The 24,691-nt window shown below is 46.0% G+C and overlaps 1 protein-coding gene across 1 annotated transcript; it reads left to right on the forward strand.

Moving 5' to 3' along the window:
- The first annotated feature begins 8,082 nt into the window (after positions 1-8,082).
- LOC123731413 (histone H3.3-like) lies at positions 8,083-24,312 on the forward strand. The gene is made up of 2 exons (XM_045709977.1): positions 8,083-8,264; positions 23,535-24,312. The coding sequence occupies exons 1-2, from the start codon at positions 8,083-8,085 to the stop codon at positions 23,788-23,790; spliced, it is 438 nt and encodes a 145-aa protein (XP_045565933.1). The 3' UTR covers positions 23,791-24,312.
- Positions 24,313-24,691: the final 379 nt, after the last annotated feature.

The raw sequence follows: 24,691 nt of genomic DNA on the forward strand, positions 1-24,691 counted from the left end.
TTTTTATTATTTCACCTTTATTTAACCAGGTAGGCTAGTTGAGAACAAGTTCTCATTTGCAACTGCGACCTGGCCAAGATAAAGCATAGCAATTCGACACATACAACAACAGAGTTACACATGGAATAAACAAAACATACAGTCAATAATACAGTAGAAAAAAAGAAAACTAAAAGTCTATATACAGTGTGTGCAAATGAGGTAAGATAAGGGAGTGGAGGCAATAAATAGGCCATGGTGGCGAAGTAATTACAATATAGCAATTAAACACTGGAATGGTAGATGTGCAGAAGATGAATGTGCAAGTAGAGATACTTGGGTGCAAAGGAGCAAGATAAATAAATAAATACAGTATGGGGATGAGGTAGATAGATGGGCTGTTTACAGATGGGCTATGTACAGGTGCAGTGATCTGTGAGCTGCTCTGACAGCTGGTGCTTAAAGCTAGTGAGGGAGATAAGAGTCTCCAGCTTCAGTGATTTTTGAAGTTCGTTCCAGTCATTGGCAGCAGAGAACTGGAAGGAAAGGTCGGCCAACGGAGGAATTGGCTTTGGGGGTGACCAGTGAGATATACCTGCTGGAGCGCATGCTACGAGTGGGTGCTGCTATGGTGACCAGTGAGCTGAGATAAGGCGGGGCTTTACCTAGCAGAGACTTGTAGATAACCTGTAGCCAGTGGGTTTGGCGACGAGTATGAAGCGAGGGCCAACCAACGAGAGCGTACAGGTCGCAGTGGTGGGTAGTGTATGGGGCTTTGGTGACAAAACGGATGGCGCTATGATAGACTGCATCCAATTTGTTGAGTAGAGTGTTGGAGGCTATTTTATAGATGACATCGCCGAAGTCGAGGATCGGTAGGATGGTCAGTTTTACGAGGGTATGTTTGGCAGCATGAGTGAAAGATGCTTTGTTGCGATATAGGAAGCTGATTCTAGATTTAATTTTGGATTGGAGATGTTTAATGTGAGTCTGGAAGGAGAGTTTACAGTCTAACCAGACACCTAGGTATTTGTAATTGTTCACGTATTCTAAGTCAGAGCCATCCAGAGTAGTGATGCTGGACGGGTGGGCAGGTGCGGGCAGTGATCGATTGAATAGCATGCATTTAGTTTTACTTGCATTTAAGAGCAGTTGGAGGCCACGGAAGGAGAGTTGTATGGCATTGAAGCTCGTCTGGAGGTTAGTTAACACAGTGTCCAAAGAGGGGCCAGAAGTATACAGAATGGTGTCGTCTGCGTAGAGGTGCATCAGAGAATCACCAGCAGCAAGAGCGACATCATTGATATATACAGAGAAGAGATTCGGCCCGAGAATTGAACCCTGTGGCACCCCCATAGAGACTGCCAGAGGTCTGGACAACAGGCCCTCCGATTTGACACATTGAACTCTATCAGAGAAGTAGTTGGTAAACCAGGCGAGGCAATCATTTGAGAAACCAAGGCTGTCGAGTCTGCCAATAAGAACGTGGTGATTGACAGAGTCGAAAGCCTTGGCCAGGTCGATGAATACGGCTGCACAGTAATGTCTCTTATCGATGGCGGTTATGATATCGTTTAGGACCTTGAGCGTGGCTGAGGTGCACCCATGACCAGCTCTGAAACCAGATTGCATAGCGGAGAAGGTATGGTGGGATTCGAAATGGTCAGTAATCTGTTTGTTAACTTGGCTTTCGAAGACCTTAGAAAGACAGGGTAGGATAGATATAGGTCTGTAGCAGTTTGGGTCTAGAGTGTCACCCCCTCTGAAGAGGGGGATGACCGCGGCAGCTTTCCAATCTTTGGGAATCTCAGACGATACGAAAGAGAGGTTGAACAGGCTAGTTATAGGGGTTGCAACAATTTCAGATTGTCTAGCCCGGCTTATTTGTAGGAGTCCAGATTTTGCATCAAGTCTGCATCACCAATCTGTCATCAAGTCAAAGGGTGGATACTTTGAAGAATCTAAAATATAAAGTATATTTTGATTTGTTTAACACTTTTTTGGTTAGTACATGATTCCATATGTTAATTCATTGTGTTGATGTCTTCACTATTATTCTACAATGTAGAAAATAGTAAAAATAAAGAAAAGGCCTGGAATGAGTAGATGTGTCCAAACTTTTGACTGCTAAAGTTGGAAGAAAAAAAATAAGAAATTCCCTTATGTTGATGATTTTTTTCCAATCCAATCAGTTTTCCACATTGAATTTTTTGGTTGAAATGACATGGAAACCATGTTGATTCAACCAGTTTTTGCCCAGTGGGATAAGCTCTCTTTTGACATGTGTAACGACCAAAATAAAGAACAAAAACCCCTCTCTATGGCCAGGGCGTTACAGTACCCCCCCAAGGTGCGGACTCCGACCGCAAAACCTGACTCTGAAGGGGAGGGTCCGGGTGGGCCTTCTGACGGCGGCGGCTCAGGTGCGGGACGTGGCCTCTGCTCCACCCTCGGCGTCGCCCTCTTAGGTGGCGCACCTGGCCGCGCCGAAGGTCTGGTGGGCGACCCTGACTGCACCCGGCTGGCGGGCGGTGATAGCTGCGCCCGGCTGGCGGGCGGCGATGGCTGCGCCCGGCTGGCGGGCGACCCTGGTTGCGCCCGGCTGGCGGGCGGTGATGGTTGCGCCCGGCTGGCGGGCGACCCTGGTTGCGCCTGGCTGGCGGGCGGCGATGGCTGCGCCCGGCTGGCGGCGATGGCTGCGCCCGGCTGGCGGGCGGCGATGGCTGCGCCCGACTGGCGGGCCGCGATGGCTGTGCCTGGTTCCGGACAGGCGGGCGGCTCTGGCGGCTCCGGACAGGCGGGCGGCTCTGGCGGCTCCGGACTGGCGGGCAGCTCTGGCGGCTCCGGACTGGCGGGCAGCTCTGGCGGCTCCGGACTGGCGGGCAGCTCTGGCGGCTCTGGACTGGCGAGACCCACTGGAGGCCTAGTCCAAGGAGGCGGCACAGGAGAGACCAGGATGGGGAGACCCACTGGAGGCCTGGTCCGTGGAGCAGGCACAGGACTGACCAGGATGGGGAGACCCACTGGAGGCCTGGTCTGTGGAAGCGGCACAGGAGAGACCAGGATGGGGAGACCCACTGGAGGCCTGGTCCGTGGAGGAGGCACAGGCTTAACCAGGATGGGGAGACCCACTGGAGGCCTGGTCCGAGGAGAAGGCACAGGATAAACCGGGCTGTGGGGGAGCACTGGAGTTCTGGTACGGACGCTCTTTACCCACACTCCAGGCTGAATGCCCACTTTGGCCCGCCACGGGCGGAGAGCAGGCATTGGGCGAACTGGACCCTCCCAGCGCCCTGGAGACACAGTGTGCAGAGCCGGTGCCGGATACCATGGCCCGAAAAGGCGCACTGGAGACCAGACGCGCTGAGCAGGCACAACCCGTCCTGGTTCGATGCCTGCCCTCGCATGGCACTTGCGGGGGGCTGGTATGTAGCGCACCGGGCTTTGAACGCGCACTGGGGACACCGTGCGCTCCACAGCATAACACGGTGTCTTACCAGTACCACGCTGCTTCCGGTAAGCACGGGGAGTTGGCTAAGGTCTACCGCCTGACTCCGCCAATCTCCCCGTGTGCCCCCCCCCCAACATTTTTTGGGGCTGCCTCTCGTGTCTGCTGCGCTCCCTTTCCTCATACCAGCGCCTCTCAGCTCTCGCCGCCTCGATCTCCCACTGCGGGCGGCGATAATCCCCAGCTTGAGCCCATGGTCCTTTACCGTCCAGGATTTCCTCCCAAGTCCACGATTCCAGATAGCTCCTCTCCTGGGTCTTCTCCTTGCGCTGCTCCTTCCTCCGCTGCTTGGTCCATTTTTGGTGGGTAATTCTGTAACGGCCGTCGTCAGAATTAGACCAAGGTGCAGCGGAGGATGTGTTCATCATTAGAGTTTTTATTCAAAAAGAGAACACTTTACAAAAATGAAACAAAAACTACCAGAAACAGTCCTGTCAGGAAAACACACTAACAGAATACAATTACCCACAAAACCCAAAGGAAAAACATGCTCCTTATGTGTGACTCCCAATCAGCAACAACGAACTTCAGCTGTGCCTGATTGGGAGCCACACACGGCCCAAAACAAAGAAATACAAAAACATAGAAAAAGGAACATAGAACGCCCACCCAATGTAACACCCTGGCCTAACCAAAATAAAGAACAAAAACCCCTCTCTATGGCCAGGGCGTTACAACATGACTTGTAATGATAAACATTAAACTGTAACATGTGTCCTGGGTATAAATAATAGCCTACAGAGTACAGATAATGCAATGTATGTTTTTATCATAGTAAAAGCTAGCATATAGCCTTAGTGAAAAATATGGGTTATTTATGAATTCGTAGGACAAATAAAAAGGGATAAAAACACAGGTGCTGGATTTTAGGCCGGTAGCAACCACCACAGGGTGTCCATTCAGAACACCAGGAAGCAGTAGTTCCAGTTCAGGGGTTTAATGAAGATCCACACACACACACATACAACACCACTCTGATACTAATTCGGGTTATTTAGCTGCACACACAACAAACATCAGAAAAGAAAAGCAATTTTTCTTTAAGGAGGTAGAATAAGCAGGAGGGTAAATCGGTTGGTCATCGTAATAGAAACTACTGACTGACTGAGGCGCTGCTAGGTCGGGTCCTATGCTAAGTGCCGGGAAAATAGGCTGCTTATTGGCTAATAAAATAACGATGATTTGGCGTGACCTTGGTTCAATAAGAAAACCAAAAGAAAGTTGGGGTCTTGGAAAGGAGATGAGCTGACCGTTTTTACACTTAGCTACCCCATAACCTAAATACATTTCATACCATAACAGCTATCGACTGAAAAATACATCTTATGGTGTACAATATCGAAGGCCATCAAAAGCCATCACTATGTTACAGAGAGTCAAAATAACTTATCCGCAGTGATGTTTACATATCTACCAGTGGTGTTCAAAACAAGAGCTTCCTGATTAAGCAGACACACAGTAGATGACGAGCTCAGACAGGAAAACAACCTCTATAACGGGGCCAGATCGAGAATCAGGGGGGGGGTGGATGTGGGATTAACAGGAGACCTATCACCAATCTGTGATGCAGCAGATATTGTCTACATGGAGATGACAGTACAGTATTCACCTTATTCCCTCTTTGATGCAGATGTTTTGTAGCTTGTGGACATAAAGGTTAAGGTGTAAAGCAAGGCTCCATTGTTGTTTTGACATGACCTGACTCTCTGCACTCTTGTACCCACAACCGCAGATATATGAGAGAGAGAGAGAGAGAGAGAGAGAGAGAGAGAGAGAGAGAGAGAGAGAGAGAGAGAGAGAGAGAGAGAGAGAGAGAAGGGCAGACCAGCCTTTAAGAGCAGAATCTGAGAGCACCCTCTGCTCCACCCTCAGGCCTGCACAGCACTTAAAGGGATGGGTGTGAGTGAGTGACTAAGCGAGTGCATTCCCAGCGTGTGTTCTTCACTGAGCACTCTATCCTTTCTGACTGTGCTGCCCAGCCACAGAGGCAGTGATGAACGTGGGATGACAGACATGTCTTGGAAACTTTCCCATTTCTAAAATGATTCATTCAGATGTGTGCCTCAAAGTGAATGAGTCTTGTCAGATGAAGAAAATGACAGAATGTCTAGATCGTCCTTTCACCATCAAACTGTTGAATTAATGTCATCCATCCAACCATGTCAATGGTGTGATCTAGTTCAGACTCTGAAAGTGGGTGTGGATTTTATTCCTTTGTTTGGTTTTCAGGCCTTTACCTGTCCTGAGAGATAGCAATTTTGATCTAAGTCCAAGCAGGAGATGGGTTTTATAACTCTCCCGCCGCAGGCGAGATAGAGTTTATAAATAGCTTCGCTGGAATGTCGTGCATGACCTCTTCTTTTCAGTAAGCATTGGAAGCTACTGAATAATGTGATAATTCTACAGTACCCTTTGTCACTACTCCTTGACCACTGTCAAGGGCAGTGGGGTGGTGGTATCCATTTTATGATCTGTTGATTCACTCGTACATTAGTATGGAAGCATTTACTCTAACCATGCACAGTCAGTTCCATTATTATTGGCACCCTTGATAAAGAGGAGCAAAAAAAGACTGTTTAAAATAAGTACAAATACTGAGCTATATTGTATGCTTAAAAAAAAAAGATATTATATTTCTACAACTCAGTGAAAGCGACTTGTTTAACAACTAAATAAAACAATTCTCAAAATTATTGGCACCCCTGTTGTCACATTCACTGTCTTCAAACTCCCTGTCATAAATAAGCCAAGGCGCAGGTTGCCGGTAATTCCACATCCTTTAATCGAAGTGAACCTTACACAAACAAACAGAACAAGAACGTGACGCAACCGTGGTGCACACAAAACACTCACAGAAATAATAATTACCCACAAACACAGGTGGGGAAAAGGCTGCCTAAGTATGATCCCCAATCAGAGACAACGATAGATTGGGAACCATACCCGGCCAAACAAAGAAATAAGAAAACTAGATTGCCCACCCAAATCACACCCTGACCTGACCAATTACTTACGGGTCCTTTTCCAACAATGCAGAGTTAAAGATAAGATAAAACATAAAATACAAAATGTAAATAGTGACACAGTGAATAACAAATATAAAATAAAGAGTAAAAATAACATGGCTATTTATAGGGAGAAGAAAATAAAGATGGCTATATACAGGGAGTACCAGTACCGAGTGGATGTGCAGGGGTACGCGGTAACTGAGGTAGATATGTACTGTACATACTGTATAGGTAGGGGTAAAGTGACTAGCAGCAGCAACAGTATATTTGAAAGTGTGTGTGTGTGTGTGTGTGTGTGTGTGTGTGTGTGTGTGTGTGTGTGTGTGTGTGTGTGTGTGTGTGTGTGTGTGTGTGTGTGTGGCATCAGTATGTATGTGTATAAAATAAAATAAAATAATATTAGTCACATACACATATTTAGCAGATGTGATTGCGGGTGTATCGAAATGCTTGTGTTCCTATCTGCAACAGTGCAGTAGTATCTAACAATTCACAACAATACACACACATCTAAAAGTAAAGTAATGTCACGACTCATACCGAAGGTGGCTCCCCTTCCTGCTCGGGTGGCGCTTGGCGGTCGTCGTCACCGGCCTACTAGCTGCCACTGATTCCCTTTTCCCCCTTTCCATTTATTGTGTGCACCTGTTTTTGATTGGGCTGATTAGCTGGGCTATTTTAGCCAGTAGGCCCGCCTGCTCTGTGCTGCAGGATTATTATTCTGTGTGTTGCTTATGTACATGATCATTTTGTGTTTATGGTGCTAGTGAGTGTTTGCGCCGACTATTTTCTGTCCCCTGTGTTTGGGGCATTTTGGTTCGTATGCGCTCGGATCGCTGTTGGGGTGGCTTGTGTTCGCCGTTGTGTTCATTAAAAAACACTACCCCGTATTCTCTGCTTCCTGCACCTGACTCCTCACCCACTACACCCAAGCCTTACAGAATCCCGCACCACTAATGGAGTCAGCAGGAGCAGCTGCCAACCCCCTTCCCTCGATGGAGGAACACGTTCTCCATCACAACCTCAGTTCTCCATCGGATTGGATCGGTGATGGAACAGATGATGGAGAGGATGGACCGATGGGAGAGGAGTGGTCTCCTCTCTCCACCTCCGGCTCCTCCGACTCATCCACCTCCTCCTCCCCCTGCGTCCGGCTCCGGTGCGCTTCATCTTGCGCTCCTGAGGGAGTATGATGGAGCGGCGGCTGGGTGCCAGGGATTTCTGCTCCAGCTCGAGCTGTACCTGGCTACCGTGAGACCAACTCCCTCGGGGGAGGAGAGTGCGAGTGTCCTCGTTTCCTGCCTGACGGGCCGAGCTCTGGAGTGGGCTAACGCAGTCTGGAATGGTCCGGTCTCGGCGAGGGATCACTACCCAGAGAGAGAGAATACCCGGGAGAGCGGCTATTCCACCTCAGGCAGGAGACGAGGAGTGTGCAGGATTCGCGCTGGAGTTCCGGACCTTGGCTGCTGGGGCAGGGTGGAACGACAGGGCCCTAATAGACCATTACCGGTGTAGTCTCCGGGAGGATGTCCGCAGGGAGCTAGCTTGTCGGGACACCGCTCTGTCTCTCTCGACGAGCTTATAGACATGTCTATCCGACTGGACAATCTGCTGGCTGCCCGCGGGCGTTCGGAAAGGGTCCTGTCTGTTCCACCTCCGTGCACTCCCGCCCCTATTCCTATGGAGTTAGGGGGCGCCGTGCCGAGGGGTACCGGAGGAGGAGGCTCCTCCTGCACCAGCTGTGGTCGGAGAAGACACACGGCCGACTGGTGCTGGAGGAGCCAGCATGGGAGTCGAGAGGGCAGTCAAAACACTTCTCGGTCACCCCAGGTGAGTCAGCACCAAACTCACCCAGAACCCCCCATCGGTCACATGTTCGTATTCATTTTTTTTCTTCTCATTTTTCTCCCTCTTCCCAGCATAAGGCGCTAGTCAATTCAGGCGCAGCTGGGAACTTTATGGATCGCGGACTCGCCATCAAGCTGGGCATTCCGCTAGTGCCGATAGATCCCCCCTTCCCCGTGCACTCCTTAGATAGCAGGCCATTAGGGTCAGGGTTGGTCAGGGAGGCCACGGTTCCACTGCACATGATAACTCAGGGGAATCATAAGGAACGGATTAGTCTCTTCCTTATCGATTCGCCTGCATTTCCGGTGGTGCTGGGGGTTCCCTGGCTGGCTAGTCACAATCCCAGGATTTCGTGGAGACAGGGGGTTCTCCAGGGGTGGTCAGAGGAGTGTTCAGGGAGGTGTATGGGAGTTTCCATAGGTGCCACGTCGGTGGAGAGTCCAGACCAGGTTTGCACTGTGCGCATTCCCCCTGAATATGCCGATTTGGTGATCGCTTTCTGTAAGAAGAGGGCGACCAAATTACCACCTCATCGACAGGGGGATTGTGCGATAGATCTCCAGGTAAACGCTGCACTTCCCAAGAGTCACGTGTACCCACTGTCACAGGAGGAGACGTTGGCTATGGAGACATATGTCACAGAATCTCTGGGACAGGGGTACATTCGGCCCTCCATTTCACCCGTCTCCTCGAGTTTCTTTTTTGTGAAGAAAAAAGAGGGAGGTCTGCGTCCGTGCATTGATTACAGAGGTCTAAATACTATCACGGTGGGGTTTAGTTACCCGCTACCTCTCATCGCTACGGCGGTGGAATCATTTCACGGAGCAAGGTTCTTCACAAAACTGGACCTTCGGAGCGCGTATAACCTGGTGCGTATTCGAGATGGAGACGAGTGGAAAACCGCATTTAGTACCACATCGGGCCATTATGAGTACCTCGTCATGCCGTATGGGTTAAAGAATGCTCCAGACGTCTTTCAATCCTTTGTAGACAAGATTCTCAGGGACCTGCACGGGCAAGGAGTGGTTGTCTATATCGATGATATTCTGATATATTCCGCCACCCACGCCGCGCATGTGTCTCTGGTGCGCAAGGTGCTTGGGAGATTGCTGGAGCATGACCTATACGTCAAGGCTGAGAAGTGGGTGTTCTCCAAACGAGCCGTCTCCTTCCTGGGTTATCGCATTTCCACCACTGGGGTGGTGAAGAGTGTGACCGCGTTAAGGCCGTGCGTAATTGGCCGACTCCAACCACAGTGAAGGAAGTGCAGCGGTTCCAATTACTACCGGAGGTTTATCCGGGGTTTTGGCCAGGTAGCGGCTTCCATTACCTCACTGCTGAAGGGGGGCTGGTGCGTTTGCGGTGGTCGACTGAGGCGGACAGAGCCTTCAAGAGGTGTTCACCGAGGCACCTGTGTTGGCGCACCCGGACCCCTCTCTAGCGTTCATAGTGGAGGTGGACGCATCCGAGGCTGGGGTGGGTGCCGTGCTATCACAGCGCTTGGGTACGCCACCGAAACTCCGCCCCTGCGCTTTCTTTTCGAAGAAGCTCAGTCCAGCGGAGCGCAACTATGATGTGGGGGACCGGGAGTTGTTAGCGGTGGTAAAAGCCCTGAGGGTGTGGAGACACTGGCTTGAGGGGGCTAAGCACCCTTTTCTCATCTGGACCGGCCATCAGAATCTGGAGTATATCCGGGCAGCTAGGAGACTGAATCCGCGTCAGGCAAGGTGGGCCATGTTCTTCACCCGATTCAGGTTCACCATTTCCTATAGACCAGGCTCCCTGAACACGAAGGCCGACGCGCTGTCCCATCTCTATGACACTGAGGACCGGCCCATCGATCCTACTCCCACCATTCCAGCGTCTAGGCTGGTGGCACCGGTGGTATGGGAGGTGGACTCGGACATCGAGCGGGCGTTAAGGGTGGAACCTGCGCCTACACAGTGTCCCACGGGTCGCATGTACGTACCGCTTGGTGTCCGTGATCAATTGATTCGGTGGGCCCACACACTACCCTCTTCGGGTCATCCTGGTGTGGCGAGGACAGTGCGGGGTCTCAGGGGGAAGTACTGGTGGTCCACCTTGGCTAAGGACGTTATGTTCTACATCTCTTCCTGTTCGGTGTGCGTCCAGAGTAAGGCTTCCAGGCACCTTCCGAGAGGGAAGTTACAGCCCCTCCCCCGTTCCACAACGGCCATGGTCTCACCTGTCAGTGGACTTCCTGACCGATCTCCCCCCGTCTCAGGGGAACACTACTGTCCTGGTTGTTGTGGATCGGTTTTCTAAGTCCTGCCGTCTCCTCCCGTTGCCCGGTCTCCCTACGGCCTTACAGACTGCGGAGGCCCTATTTACCCACGTCTTCCGGCACTATGGGGTGCCGAAGAACATTGTCTCTGATCGAGGTTCCCAGTTCACGTCCAGGGTATGGAAGGCGTTTATGGAGCGTCTGGGGGTCTCGGTCAGCTTGACCTCCGGTTATCACCCCGAGAGTAATGGGCAGGCGGAGAGGGTGAACCAGGAGGTGGGCAGGTTTCTGAGGTCGTATTGCCAGGACCGGCCAGAGGAGTGGGCGAGGTACATACCATGGGCAGAGTTGGCCCAGAACTCACTCCGTCACTCCTCCACTAACCTGTCACCCTTTGTGTGTTTTGGGTTACCAGTTATTGCAGTGTGAAACGCAGTAGAGATTGCGTCATCTGTGGATCTGTTGGGGCTGTATGCATATTGGAGTGGGTCCAGGCTGTCTGGGATGATGGTGTTGATGTAAGCCATGACCAGCCTTTCAAAGCATTACATGGCTACAGATGTGACTGCTACGGGGAAATAGTTACTGAGACAGGTTACCTCACCTTGCTAGAATGATGACACTGAGCCTTTTTCTAAAATGTTTTATGAGATTGGAGAACACATTGGGAGGGATCTTAGATCATTCCTCCATACAGAATATTTCCAGATCCTTAGTCTGAAACCCTCTTCAATTCAAACCACAGGTTTTCAATGGGGTTAAAATCCGGAGACTGAGATGGCCATTGCAAAATGTTAATATTGTGGTCAATTAACCATTTCTTTGCGGATTTTGATGTCTGCCTGGGGTTATTGTCTTGCTGGAATATCCACATGCAGCCAAGTTTCGGCCTCCTTGCAGAGGCAACCATGTTTTGGGCTAAAATGTCCTGGTACTGGGTAAAGATTCTGATGCTGTTGACCTTAACAAGGGCCCCAGGACCATTGGAAGCAAAATAGCCCCATAACAGCAAAGATCCACCACCATATTTTACATTAGATATGGGGTTATTTTCTGCATATGCATCTTTCTTTCAATGCCAAACCCACCACTGCTGTGCTTGGCCAAAGAGCTATATTTTGATGCCAGGAGGCTGATACTTGGCCGTAACTGTTTCCAAATATGGTTTACATAACAACCTGCTATTAATACGTCTCAAGCTTGAAAGGGCTCTCTCTGGCCATTTAGGTGGAAGATTAAAATGTTTATCTGATTATGATTTCCAACAACCAACCAGAGTTTTTCCTTTTTTTATTGGAAAAGGACTTAGCTTATGTGTGCACTGAGAAAACATGCATGCCAGCATAGGCATGCATACAGTGCCAAAAGCCATAACATCCATTTACGCACAATCAAAGCTCATACCATGAAATGAATCTGAGCCATAACGCAATAACTCCTTCCTCCACAAACAATACACAGGAAAGACAAGCATATCCTTAAATTATTTCATAGTACCTGACTCAGGCAAGCTGGGCTCTTGTGAGGAATTGGAGTGGAGTTGAGACCGTGCACAACCTACAGTACATTTGACTCCAGGGGATCGGATACACAGAGTAATGGCCAGACACATGCTGTCAGACCATAAATCAGGTAGATTTTTTTAGAGGTCTTTCATGTGCCAGAAAGAAGGGAAAATGTGAATGTGCTCACTGTCCACTCTAAAGATAAGAGCCAGACAGGGTTGAATGGAGTTTGCCATATAGGAAGGTCCCTGAATTTTTCATGGCACCGTGACCTACACAGAAAAAAACGGTCACCCTTTTTTTGGGGCGGCAGCGTAGCCTAGTGGTTAGAGCATTGGACCGAAAGGTTGCAAAATCGAATCCCCGAGCTGACTTGGTACAAATCTGTTGTTCTGCCCCTGAACAAGGCAGTTAACCCACTGTTCCTAGGCTGTCATTGAAAGTAAGAATTTGTTCTTAACTGACTTGCCTAGTTAAATAAATAATAATAAATAAAAATATGAAACTATAAGCATTATAGTTGTACTCATAATGCACTATGATAGAGTAGTAATGCATTATAAGCATAGTTATAGACTCATAATTCCATTAACCAATACTCCTAATGAATTCTAAGTGGAATCATAATTACAATGATTACCAGTGTGATGCATTTCAATTTTTTTTGTCATTTTTACTAAATCAAAATCTTTATTGTAGCATACTGTAAAGTCATCTTTGATTGCTTTAGGTAAAGGGATGAAATACCTAAGGCAGAGAGAAATAATACACCATAAGCTGTTACTATACAATTATATAACATAATATAACAAAACATAACACGACACGACACGACAAGACAACAAAAGAAAACAAAACAAAACACAATATAACAAAACATAATATAACATAATATAACATAACGTAATATCGCATAACATAAATTGCCACAAAATCTTACAATTGGCAATTCTGCACATTGTAAGAACATTAATAGTCCAAATGGAGAATGGAAATGTTTTGTCCTAAGTGGTGCGTCGTTGTAATGTCATGGCCTTGACTTTTCTACGTGCCTCTTCTTTTCAATATGTGTAACAGTATAGCTTCCGTCCCTCTCCTCGCTCCAACCTGGGCTTGAACCAAGGACCCTCTGCAAACATCAACAACTGACACCCACAAAGCATCGTTACCCATCGCGCCACAAAAGCCGCGGGGAAAAACGTCTTCAGGTCTCAGAGCGAGTGACGTCACCTGATTGGGTGAAACGCTATTAGCGCACACCACCGCTAACTAACTAGCCATTTCACATCGGTTACATATGCATAATATGTTAATTATAAAGTACCCTTTGTCACTACCCCTTGACACTGTCAAGGGAAGTGGGATGGGGCAATCTACTTTATAATCTGTTGACTCACTCATACATTAGTATGGAAGCATTAAAAATAACCATGTACAGTCAGGTTCATGCCTTGATAAAGAGGAGCAATAGATACTTATAAAATAAGTAATACAAATTCGGAGATACAGTTGAAGTCGGAAGTTTACATACACCTTAGGCAAATCAGTTTAAACTCAGTTCTTCACAATTCCTGACATTTAATCCTAGTAAAACTTCCCTGTCTTAGGTCAGTTAGGATCACCACTTTATTTTAAGAATGTGAAATGTCAGAATAATAGTAGAGAGAATGATTTATTCATCACATTCCCAGTGGGTCAGAAGTTTACATACACTCAATTAGAATTTGATTGGCGTTGCCTTAAATTGTTTAATTTGGGTCAAATGTTTCAGGTAACCTTCCACAAGCTTACCACAATAGTTGGGTGAATTTTGGCCCATTCCTCCAGACAGAGCTGTGTAACTGAGTCAGGTTTGTAGCCCTCCTTGCTTGCACACACTTTTTCAGTTCTGCCCACAAATGTTCTCTGGGTTTGAGGTCAGGGCTTTGTGATGGCCACTCCAATACCTTGACTTTGTTGTCCTTAAGCCATTTTGCCACAACTTTGGAAGCATGCAAGCATTGTCCATTTGGAAGACCCATTTGCGACCAAGTTTTAACTTCCTGACTGATGTCTTGAGATGTTGCCTCAATATATCCACATAACTTACCTCCCTCATTATGCCATCTATTTTGTGAAGTGCACCAGTCCCAAAGCCCCCCCACAACATGATGCTGCCACCCCTGTGCTTCACGGTTGGGATGGTGTTCTTCGGCTTGCAAGCCTCCCCCTTTTTCCTCCAAACATAATGATGGTCATTATGGCCAAACAGTTCTATTTTTGTTTCGTCAGACCAGAGGACATTTCTCCCAAAAATACGATCTTTGTCCCCATGTGCAGTTGCAAACCATAGTCTGGGTTTTTTATGGTGGTTTTGGAGCAGTGGCTTCTTCCTTGCCGAGCGGCCTTTCAGGTTATGTCGATATAGGACTTGTTTTACTGTGGATATAGATACTTTTGTACCTGTTTCCGCTAGCATCTTCACAAGGTCCTTTGCTGTTGTTCTGGGATTGATTTGCACTTTTCGCACAAAAGTAAGTTCATCTCTAGGAGACAGAACGCGTCTCCTTACTGAGACGCCATGACGGCTGCGTGGTCCCATGGTGTTTATATTTGCGTACTATTGTTTGTGCAGATGAAAGTGGTACCTTCAGGCATTTGGAAATTGCTCCCAAGGATGAACCAGACTTGTGGAGGTCTACAAAACATTTTCTGAGGTCTTGGCTGATTTCTTTTGATTTTCCCATGATGTCAAGCAAAGAGGCGCTGAGTTTGAATGTAGGCCTTGAAATACATCCACAGGTACACCTCCAATTGACTCAAATGATGTCTAGTAAGCCTATCAGAAGCTTCTAAAGACATGACATTGTTTTCTGGAATTTTCCAAGCAGTTTAAAGGTACAGTCAACTTAGTGTATGTAAACTTCTGACCCACTGGAATTCTGATACAGTGAATTAAAAGTGAAATAATCTGTCTGTAAACAATTGTTGGAAAAATTATTTGTGTCATGCACAAAGTAGATGTCCTAACCGACTTGCCAAAACTATAGTTTGTTATCAAGAAATGTGTGGAGTGGTTGAAAAATGAGTTTTAATGACTCCAACCTAAGTGTATGTAAACTGTATATTGTATGCTTAAAAAAATGAGAAATTATATTATTTTATTTTAATACAATTGCTCAGTGAAAGAGATTCTGTTTAACAAGAAATAAAACAAATCACAAAAAGATAGGGGTCAAAATTATTGACACCCCTGTTTTCAATACCTTTCCATATCAATCAATCAATCAAATGTTATTTGTCACATGCTTCGTAGACAATGGGTTTAGAATAAAAGTGAAATGCTTACTTAGGGGTCCTTTTCCAACAATGCAGAGTTAAATATTTTTTTTATTTTTTTAAGATTTAAGAATATTATATATATATATATATATATATATACATGGAAATAGTGACACAGTGAAAAAATAAATACAAATAAAGACTAAAAATAACATGGCTATCTATAGGTAGTAGAAAATAACATGGCTATCTATAGGGAGTAGAAAATAACATGGCTATACACAGGGACTACCAGTACTGAGTCGATGTGCAGGGGTACGAGGTAATTGTGTGTGTGTATGTGTTGCGTCAGTATGCATGTGTGGTCATGCTGTGTGTGTGTGTGTGTGTGTGTGTGTGTGTGTGTGTGTGTGTGTGTGTGTGTGTGTGTGTGTGTGTGTGTGTGCGTGCGTGCATTCTGGTGTGTGAATGTGTGTGTTGGGGTGTCAGTGTAAGTATGTGTGAGTAGAGTTCAGTGTGTGTGCATAGAGTCAATGCAAGAGAGTTAGTGCAAAAAAGGGTCAATGCAGGTAGTCCGTGTAGATATTTTATTAGCTATTTAGTAGTCTTGTTTAGCAGTCTTATAGCTCGGGGTAGAAGCTGTTCAGGGTCCTGTTGGTTCCAGACTTGGTGGATTGGTACCGCTTGCCGTGCAGTAGCAGAGAGAATAGTCTCACACCACTGGTGTGCTTGGCCATAGAGCTATATTTTCATGCCAGGAGGCTGAAACTTGGCCACAACTGTTTTCAAATATGGTTTCCATAACAACCGGCTTTAAAAAAAAGTCTCAAGGCAATTGGAGTGGAAGATTAAAAAGTTGTTTATCTGATTATGATTTCCACCAACCAACCAGACGGCATTGATTTTCTGTGTCATGGAGAAAATGTTTGCTCCACAGATAAATGATTAGACTGTATTAGTGATTTCAATCCTGGATGTCTCACAACTTCCTCCAGCTAAATCAAGACAAGATTGAGGTACTTTTTATTGGAGCCAAAGCACAGGGGGGGAATCTGGCCGCACATTTTAATTCACGGGCAATAAAGATAAAACACCAGGTAAAAAACCTAGGTGTCATTTTAGATTCTGAACTCAATTTCGAATCCCACATTAGGTTTGTGACCAATGTAGCTTTTTACCACCTGAGTAACATTGCCAAGGTTCGGTCGTTTCTATCTCATCCATGCTTTTATTACAAGCAGGCTTGACTACTGTAATGATCTCCTGTCTGGTCCAGCCAAGAAAGTCATTGCTCAACTGCAAAACATACAGAATGCTGCAGCACGGGTACTGACCAAAACCAGACAGAGAGCAGACATTACACCAGTTTTAAAGTCTTTGCACTGGGTGCCTGTGAGTTTTAGAATTAATTTTAAGGTAATTCTATTGGTTTTGAAATCAATTCACGATTATGCACCCCAATACATATCAGACATGCTTTTGAGGTAAGTTCCCAGTAGGATACTCAGGTCCTCTGGCACTGGCTTTTTAACTATCCCAAAGCCTAGGGCCAAGAGGAATGGAACCTTGTATTACTTTGCCCCCTGCCTCTGGAATAGCCTGCCATAGAACCTGAGGGGAACGAAACTGTGGACATATTTAAAAGAGGTCTTAAAACACACCTTTTTAGCATTGCTTTTCCTTAGGGTGATATTTTTTCACTCCATTTTTTATTGGTATTCTTTAGTTTTTTATCCTCTTACAGTATGTTTGTTTTGTAGTAAATGCACTAATACTGATCAAAAGTATGTGGACACCTGCTCGTCGAACATCTCATTCCAAAATCATGGGCGTTATTATGGAGTTGGTCCCCCTTGCTGCGATGACAGCCTCCACTCTTCCGGGAAGGCTTTCCACTAGATGTTGGAACATTGCTACTGGGACTTGCTTCCTTTCAGCCACAAGAGCATTAATGAGGGTGGGCACGGATGTTTGGGTGATTAGGCCTGGCTCGCAGTCGGCGTTCCAATTCATCCCAAAGGTGTTCGATGGGGTTGAGGTCTCTGTGCAGGCCAGTCAAGTTCTTCCAAACCAATCTCGACAAACCACTTCTGTATGGACCTTTCTTCTGCACGGGGGCATTGTCATGCTGAAACAGGAAAGGGCCTTCCCCAAACTGTTGCCACAAAGTTGGAAGCATAGAATAGTCTACATTTTCCTTCACTGGAAGTAAGGGGCCAAGCCCGAACAATGAAAAACAGCCCCAGACCATTATTCCTCCTACACCAAACTTTACAGTTGGCACTATGCACTTTGGCAGGTAGAGTTCCCCTGGCATCCACCAAACCCAGATTTGTCCATCAGACTGCCAGATGGTGAAGCTTGATTTATCAGTCCAGAGAACGCATTTCCACTGCTCCAGAGTCCAATGGCAGCGAGCTTTACACCACTCCAGCCGACGCTTGGCATTGCGCATGGTGATCTTAGGCTTGTGTGAAGCTGCTCGGCCATGGAAATCCATTTCATGAAGCTCCCAATGAAAAGTTATTGTGCTGACGTTGCTTCCAAAGGCAGTTTGGAACTCCGTAGTGAGTGTTGCAATCGAGGACAGACGATTTTTACGCGCCTCAGCACTCGGCGGTCCCGTTCTGTGAGCTTGTGTGGCCTACCACTTTGTGGCTGAGCCATTGTTGCTCCTAGATGTTTCCACTTCACAATAACAGCACTTACAGTTGACTGGGGCAGCTCTAGCAGTGCAGAAATTTGACAAACTGACTTGTTGGAAAGGTGGCATCCTATGACGGTGCCACGTTGAATGTCACTAAGCTCTTCAGTAAGGCCATTCTTCTGCAAATGTTTGTCTATGGAGACTGCATGGCTGTGTGCTCGATGTTATAAACCTGTCAGTAACAGTTGTGGCTGAAATAACCGAATCAACTAATTTGAATGGGGTGTCCACAGACTATTGTACAGATAGTGTATTTCTGTTTTTATTTATATATATTTTTTTTTAAATGTTTTTTTTCTTTGAAGCTTATTACAGTGCATTGATGTCTGAAATGTGCAATATAAATTAAGCTTGATTTGGTTTGATTTGATGTGAGGATGAAATTCTTAAGAGCTTTCTCACTTTTATTGGAAAAGGCCTTAGCTTACACTATGTGTGCAAAGTCACTGACACTCATGCACATTATATTTTTGTATCTGTGATTTCTTGCAAGCCAGTGTTCCCATTCAACTACTCTCAGGTTTTCATTTAAGAGTTTTGTGGTACGATTACCTCGATGGCGCCACCATCCACCTTGAAAGTCTGCCGAGGGATTTTGTTTTGCCCCGAAAGTTTTTAGTGAAAAATAAAATTCAGCTAAAAATGTGTTTAATTTAGCAAATCTTTTCCCATGAATGAAAAAAGAGACATATGTGATAATGCCTCAATGTAATCAAGGTATTAAATGATTGTCACACACACACAGCCAACGCTGCTGTCCCATGTCTATAGAGATATCATACCCTGAACCGTTTCTTTTATACCGTTTTTCACACTGTGTATTCATATACTATACTCTTCACATAGCTCATTCTAATATATCTACTGCTGTAGCCTACATTGCATTTTGTTACACTGTTTATTTATACACTGGATTCTCGGCATAGCTCGCTGCATTATATATGCTGCTGTACAGTGAGGGAAAAAAGTATTTGATCCCCTGCTGATTTTGTACGTTTGCCCACTGACAAAGAAATGATCAGTCTATAATTTTAATGGTAGGTTTATTTGAACAGTGAGAGACAGAATAACAACAAAAAAATCCAGAAAAACGCATGTCAAAAATGTTATAAATTGATTTGCATTTTAATGAGGGAAATAAGTATTTGACCCCCTCTCAATCAGAAAGATTTCTGGCTCCTATAATGCTGTATGATCCTTGAGCAAGAAGCGACCAGCAATTATGAAGCACTATGTTGATGTATATTACACGTGATTATGATTATACTTATAATGCATTAGGAGTATTTGTATACGGAATTAAGAGTCTGTATGAGTTTTTAATGTGTGTCTATAAATATGCTTTAAATTGCATTATTACTCTATCATTATGCATTATGAGTATAATTCTGTATAATGCATATGGGCTTCATAGAAAGTGATACTAAAACCTCTAGGTCCTAGTTATGGGCTATATAGTTAGGGCCCAGAGTCTTTCCTGGTTAGGTCATGTGGTCAGATAAAAGCCCTAACCCTATGTATAGCACCAACCTACAGGTATCCAACAGTATGCCTTCGTTACCATTACTAAGTCTTGGTGCAATAGCATAACCTTTTCAGAATTGCATTTATATTTCACAAAATAAACAATTGTACATTGTGCTGGAGCAACAAGTGTTCAGCGTGCAAAAAGCATATTTTCCTTGAAAAGACAGAACAGACTTCAGGCACCAGTGCTCATGATAAGCAACACGCACTGCACCATGTTCACATTAGATAAGGGTGTTATAAACAAGTCAACTAAAAAAGTTCAGAGCAATCATATGTTCTTTAGGTGTCATGTGCTCACATCCACATGCCAGGTGCCGGATCGAGAGAACAGTTCAAAGTAACAAAATAAACCTGAACACTGTTGTATGCTTCCAAGTGATTTTTATTTTCATGAGGACAACAACATCCTTAGTACAATAGCCTGACCTATTCTCTCAACCCTAACAGCCACTTCTAGCCACAGAGATGAGTAGATGCAGCCATGAGCTATGTGCAGCTCTGTTTAATTTCCCTTACAGAGAGACTTCCCCCTCTCTCTCACCCCCCTCCAATGCTCTGCGTGGTCTGAGATCTGAATAGGACTGAGCAGGGTGGGTGCATTCCCTCACGAACCAACTGATTGGATGGATGAGGAGGACAGAACCAGGGAAAGCCACTGCACATCAGTTCACTCTTGTCTGACAGAAAATGTACTAGTTGTTAAATCCTTGCTTCTTCCATCCCTGTTGTCCCTTTTCATTTCCTATCAAAGGACATTCGAGGAGGAGGGTCGAGTGGGAGACATTGGAACCTCTACTCCGATGCGTTTTGAAAGGAACTGAGGAAACAAATGGTTAAAACAGGACTAAGATCAAATCCTACTACACTGGCTCTGATGCTCATCGGATGTGGCAGGGCTTGCAAATTATCACGGATTACAAAGGGAAACCCAGCTGTAAACTGCCCAGTGACGTGAGCCTACCAGGCGAGCTAAATACTTTTTATCCACGCTTCGAGGCTAGCAACACTGAACCATGCATGAGACCACCAGCTGTTCCAGATGACTCTGCAATCATGTTCTCCGTAGACAATGTTAGTAACACCTTTAAATAGGTTAACATTCACAAGGCCGCAGGGCCAGACAGATTACCAGGACGTGTACTCAACGCATGAGCTGACCAGCTGGCACGTGTCTTCACTGACATTTTCAACCTCTCCCTGACCCAGTATGAAAAAGCTACATGTTTCAAGCAGACCACCATAGTCGCTGTGCCCAAGAATGCCAAGGTAATCTGTCTAAATGACTATGGAAATATTATATATAGAGGAATGGTCTAAGATCCCAATGTGTTCTCCAATCTCACAAAACTATTTAGAAAAAGGCTCTGTGCCGTTATCCTCGTAAGGTGAGATAACCTATCTAAATGACTATCGCTCTGTAGCACTCACATCTGAGCCATGAAATGCTTTGAAAGGCTGGTCATGGCTCACAACAACACCATCCTCCCAGACACCCTGGACCCACTCTAATTCGCATACCGCCCCAACAGATACACAGGTGACGCAATCTATACTGCACTCCACACTGCCCTTTCCCACCTGGACAAAAGGAACACCTACAGTACGTGAAACAGTATGGCTGTTTTTTAACTACAGCTCAGCGTTCAACACCATAGTGCCCTCCAAGCTCATCACTAAGCTAAGGAGCCTGGGACTAAACATCTCCCTCTGCAACTGGATCCTGGACTTCCTGACGGGCCAGGATCCAGTTGTCACCAACGACGATAAGATAGCCTATAGGGAGGAGGTCAGAGACCTGGTAGTGTGGTGCCAGGACAACAACCGCTCCCTGAACTTCACTAGCAATAGCTCCAGTCAATACAGATGGAAAGTGAGGCAGACACGCGGAGTAGAGAGATGAATGTGATTTGAAAGAACCGGAAATAACTTGAAGATTGTATCTACTGTTTTTATTTGTTGGCTTTGGGTCTATGTATTTTACTTACAGCCAATGGATCACAGTGTATCAATGTGTCCATGTGAGGCTGGTGCTCTTCCCTTAGTTTAATTTTTACAATTTTACTTCAGATTGTTTATGATTAACCACGTGACAATGACTTTGAGAAACGAAAACAGTATTATTGAAATTTAACTGTTACACGAAAATGCACATATTAAAAATAATCAAACCGGCAGCAGACCCGTAGAAATGGTAGGATAAATTGTAAGCTTCCATAAACTTGAAACTCAGGAGCTGCCTATGGTATTTCCTATTATACACATATATTTTTTTAATTACACAGAAGAGCATGCACACAAGAGGTCCCATGAAAAAACGTGCGTGCTAGTGGCCGTCGGTGACGTTGAAGATCAAATCAAATTGTATTAGTCACATGCGCTGAAAACAACAGGTGTTCACCTTACAGTGAAATGCTTACTTAAAGCCCCTAACCAACAATGCAGTTCAAAAAAATATGAATAAGAATAAGAAATAAAAGTAACAAGTAATTAAAGAGCAGCGGTAAAATAACGAGTCTATACACGTGGGGGTACCAGTACAGAGTCAATGTGCGGGGGCACGGGTTAGTTGTACATGTAGGTAGAGTTATTAAAGTGACTTTTGTGGCGTACAGCAGGTCAGCCACCAGGGGGAGACTCGTCGAGGCCTGGTGACCGACGAGGTATACATCACGAGGCGATGGCTCCATCTGCTGGACATGCCAGGTCTCGACGGGCTCTCCGCCCAGGACTAATTGGGGCTGATTGGGGGAGTTGGTGAGTAATCAAGGGCTGATTGCTCACCAGCTGTACAAGCCCCATAAAGCTGCCAGAAGGGCAGCACACAGGGAAGGACTGGGGGAAGTAAGGTGACTTCCGTGTAGTTGGAGGCAGTGCCTGAGCTAAGACAAGGGAGTTGAGTTTGTGTGCCTGACAGGATACAGCAAGACCCGAAGCCCAGAAGATGGTATCCCAGAGAGGGTGTTATGGGGGAGACCTATCCTTTTCTTTTCATTTATTATTTAATAAAAACCCTTGAAACCGAGCTAATCATACTCTGTCCGTGTCTGATCTGTGTAAAGGTCTTGACCAAACCCCTTGGTCTGCCACACTTTGCATAGATGGTAACAACAGAAAGTAGCAGCGGTGTAAAAGAGGGGGGGCAATGCAAATAGTCTAGGTAGCCATTTGATTAGATGTTCAGGAGTTTAATGACTTGGGGGTAGAAGCTATTTAGAAGCCTCTTGGACATAGACTTCGATACCCCTTGCCATGCAGTAGCAGAGAGAACAGTCATGACGAGCATGGATGGAGTCTTTGACAATTTTTTGGGCCTCTGACACCGCCTGGTATAGAAGTTCTGGATGGCAGGAAGCTTAGCCCCAGTGATGTATTGGGACGTTCGCACTACCCTCTGTAGTGCCTTGCGGTCGGAGGCCAAGCAGTTGCCATACCAGGCAGTGATGCAACCAGTCAGGATGCTCTCGATGGTGCAGCTGTAGAACCTTTTGAGGATCTGAGGACCCATGCCAGATGTTTTCAGTCTCCTGAGGGGGAGTAGGTTTTGTCGTGCCCTCTTCAGGACTTTCTAGGTGTGCTTGGACCATGTTAGTTTGTTGGTGATGTGGACACCAAAGAACTTGAAGCTCTCAACCTGCTCCACTACAGTCCCGTCGATGAGAATGGGGGCATGCTCTGTCCTTTTTTTCCTGTAGTCCACAATCATCTCCTTTGTCTTGATCACTTTGAGGGAGAGGTTGTTGTCCTGGCACCACACGGTCAGGTCTCTGACCTCCTCCCTATAGGCTGTCTCGTCGTTGTGAGTGAGCAGGCCTACCACTGTTGTGTCATCAGCAAACTTAATGATGGTGTTGGAGTCATGCCTGGCCGTGCAGTCATGAGTGAACAGGGAGTACAGGAGGGGACTGAGCACGCACCCCTGAGGGGCCCCTGTGTTGAGGATCAGTGTGGCGGATGTGTTGTCCACTGAGCTGCTCATCCGCAAACTGCCCTTCCAGCACCTGGTGAGAGAAATCGCTCAGGACTTCAAGACCGACCTGCGCTTCCAGAGCTCCGCCGTGATGGCCCTGCAGGAGGCTAGTGAGGCTTACCTGGTCGGCCTGTTCGAGGACACCAACCTGTACGCCATCCATGCCAAGAGGTTGACCATCATGCCCAAGGACATCCAGCTGGCCCACCGTATTCACAGAGAGCACCCTTAAATGATGACCAGATCTCCAAAATCCCCCAAAGGGAGGATGATTGTTTTTTTTATGAGCATGGCCTTATTTCTATTAAAGCATATTGGATGACTGTCATTCATATTCCATTCACCCAGCTCAATGTAACATCGATAGGTTTAGGCTATTTCAATTCTCCCTGTAACCATCATGAGGTTGCTACAACCTAGCCTCTGAATGAAAGTTTACAACTTCAAGGTCAAGAGTATTTTGACTAATCAAGGTGTCAGACATTGAGTGACACAAGCAGTTCCAGGTTACACACTCTTTTCTGCATCTAGTTGATCTAGGGTGTAATCATTAGTCCAACAGTTGCAAATAATAGTTTCTATTGGACAAATTCAAGTATGTATAGCCCGTTTCGTTCCATTTGCTTCCATTTAAGAAACGTTTTTCAACAGAATTGGCGGAATGAGTCCAATCCTGATCACAAGCAAACAGTTCACTTTCATAGCAGCCACATAAAAACAGCATGATCACTTTGCTCGTTGTATAGGCTGTATAATTCCTTCTCGCAAGTATCTATGCGCTCTCCTCCTCTCACCTTTTCCCTTCGTTTGTGGACTTCAGTGCACAACACATCAGCTTTCTGTGACCAGGCGAAAAAACCTTTCCAAGCAAAACTGTCATATCATGACCGCTTAACGCTACACACAGCCTACATCGTTGTCACGTCAAAGTCAACTAGAACTACCAGAACTAACGTGTTAGTAAACCCGCTACAATCATGCAGTACAGTGTACAGTCAGAAAGCAGTTTAGCAGTTACACCTTGTGAAAAGAATGTATAAAACCAAAAGCTACTCTTGACTAGGAAGAGTTCCAGTGTTGGATAGCCATAGCTAACATAGCATCCCTCTCTGTTTGAGTAGGCTAAACTAGCT

The sequence above is a fragment of the Salmo salar genome, chromosome ssa28, assembly GCF_905237065.1.
Source record: "Salmo salar chromosome ssa28, Ssal_v3.1, whole genome shotgun sequence".
Taxonomy (NCBI): domain Eukaryota; kingdom Metazoa; phylum Chordata; class Actinopteri; order Salmoniformes; family Salmonidae; genus Salmo; species Salmo salar.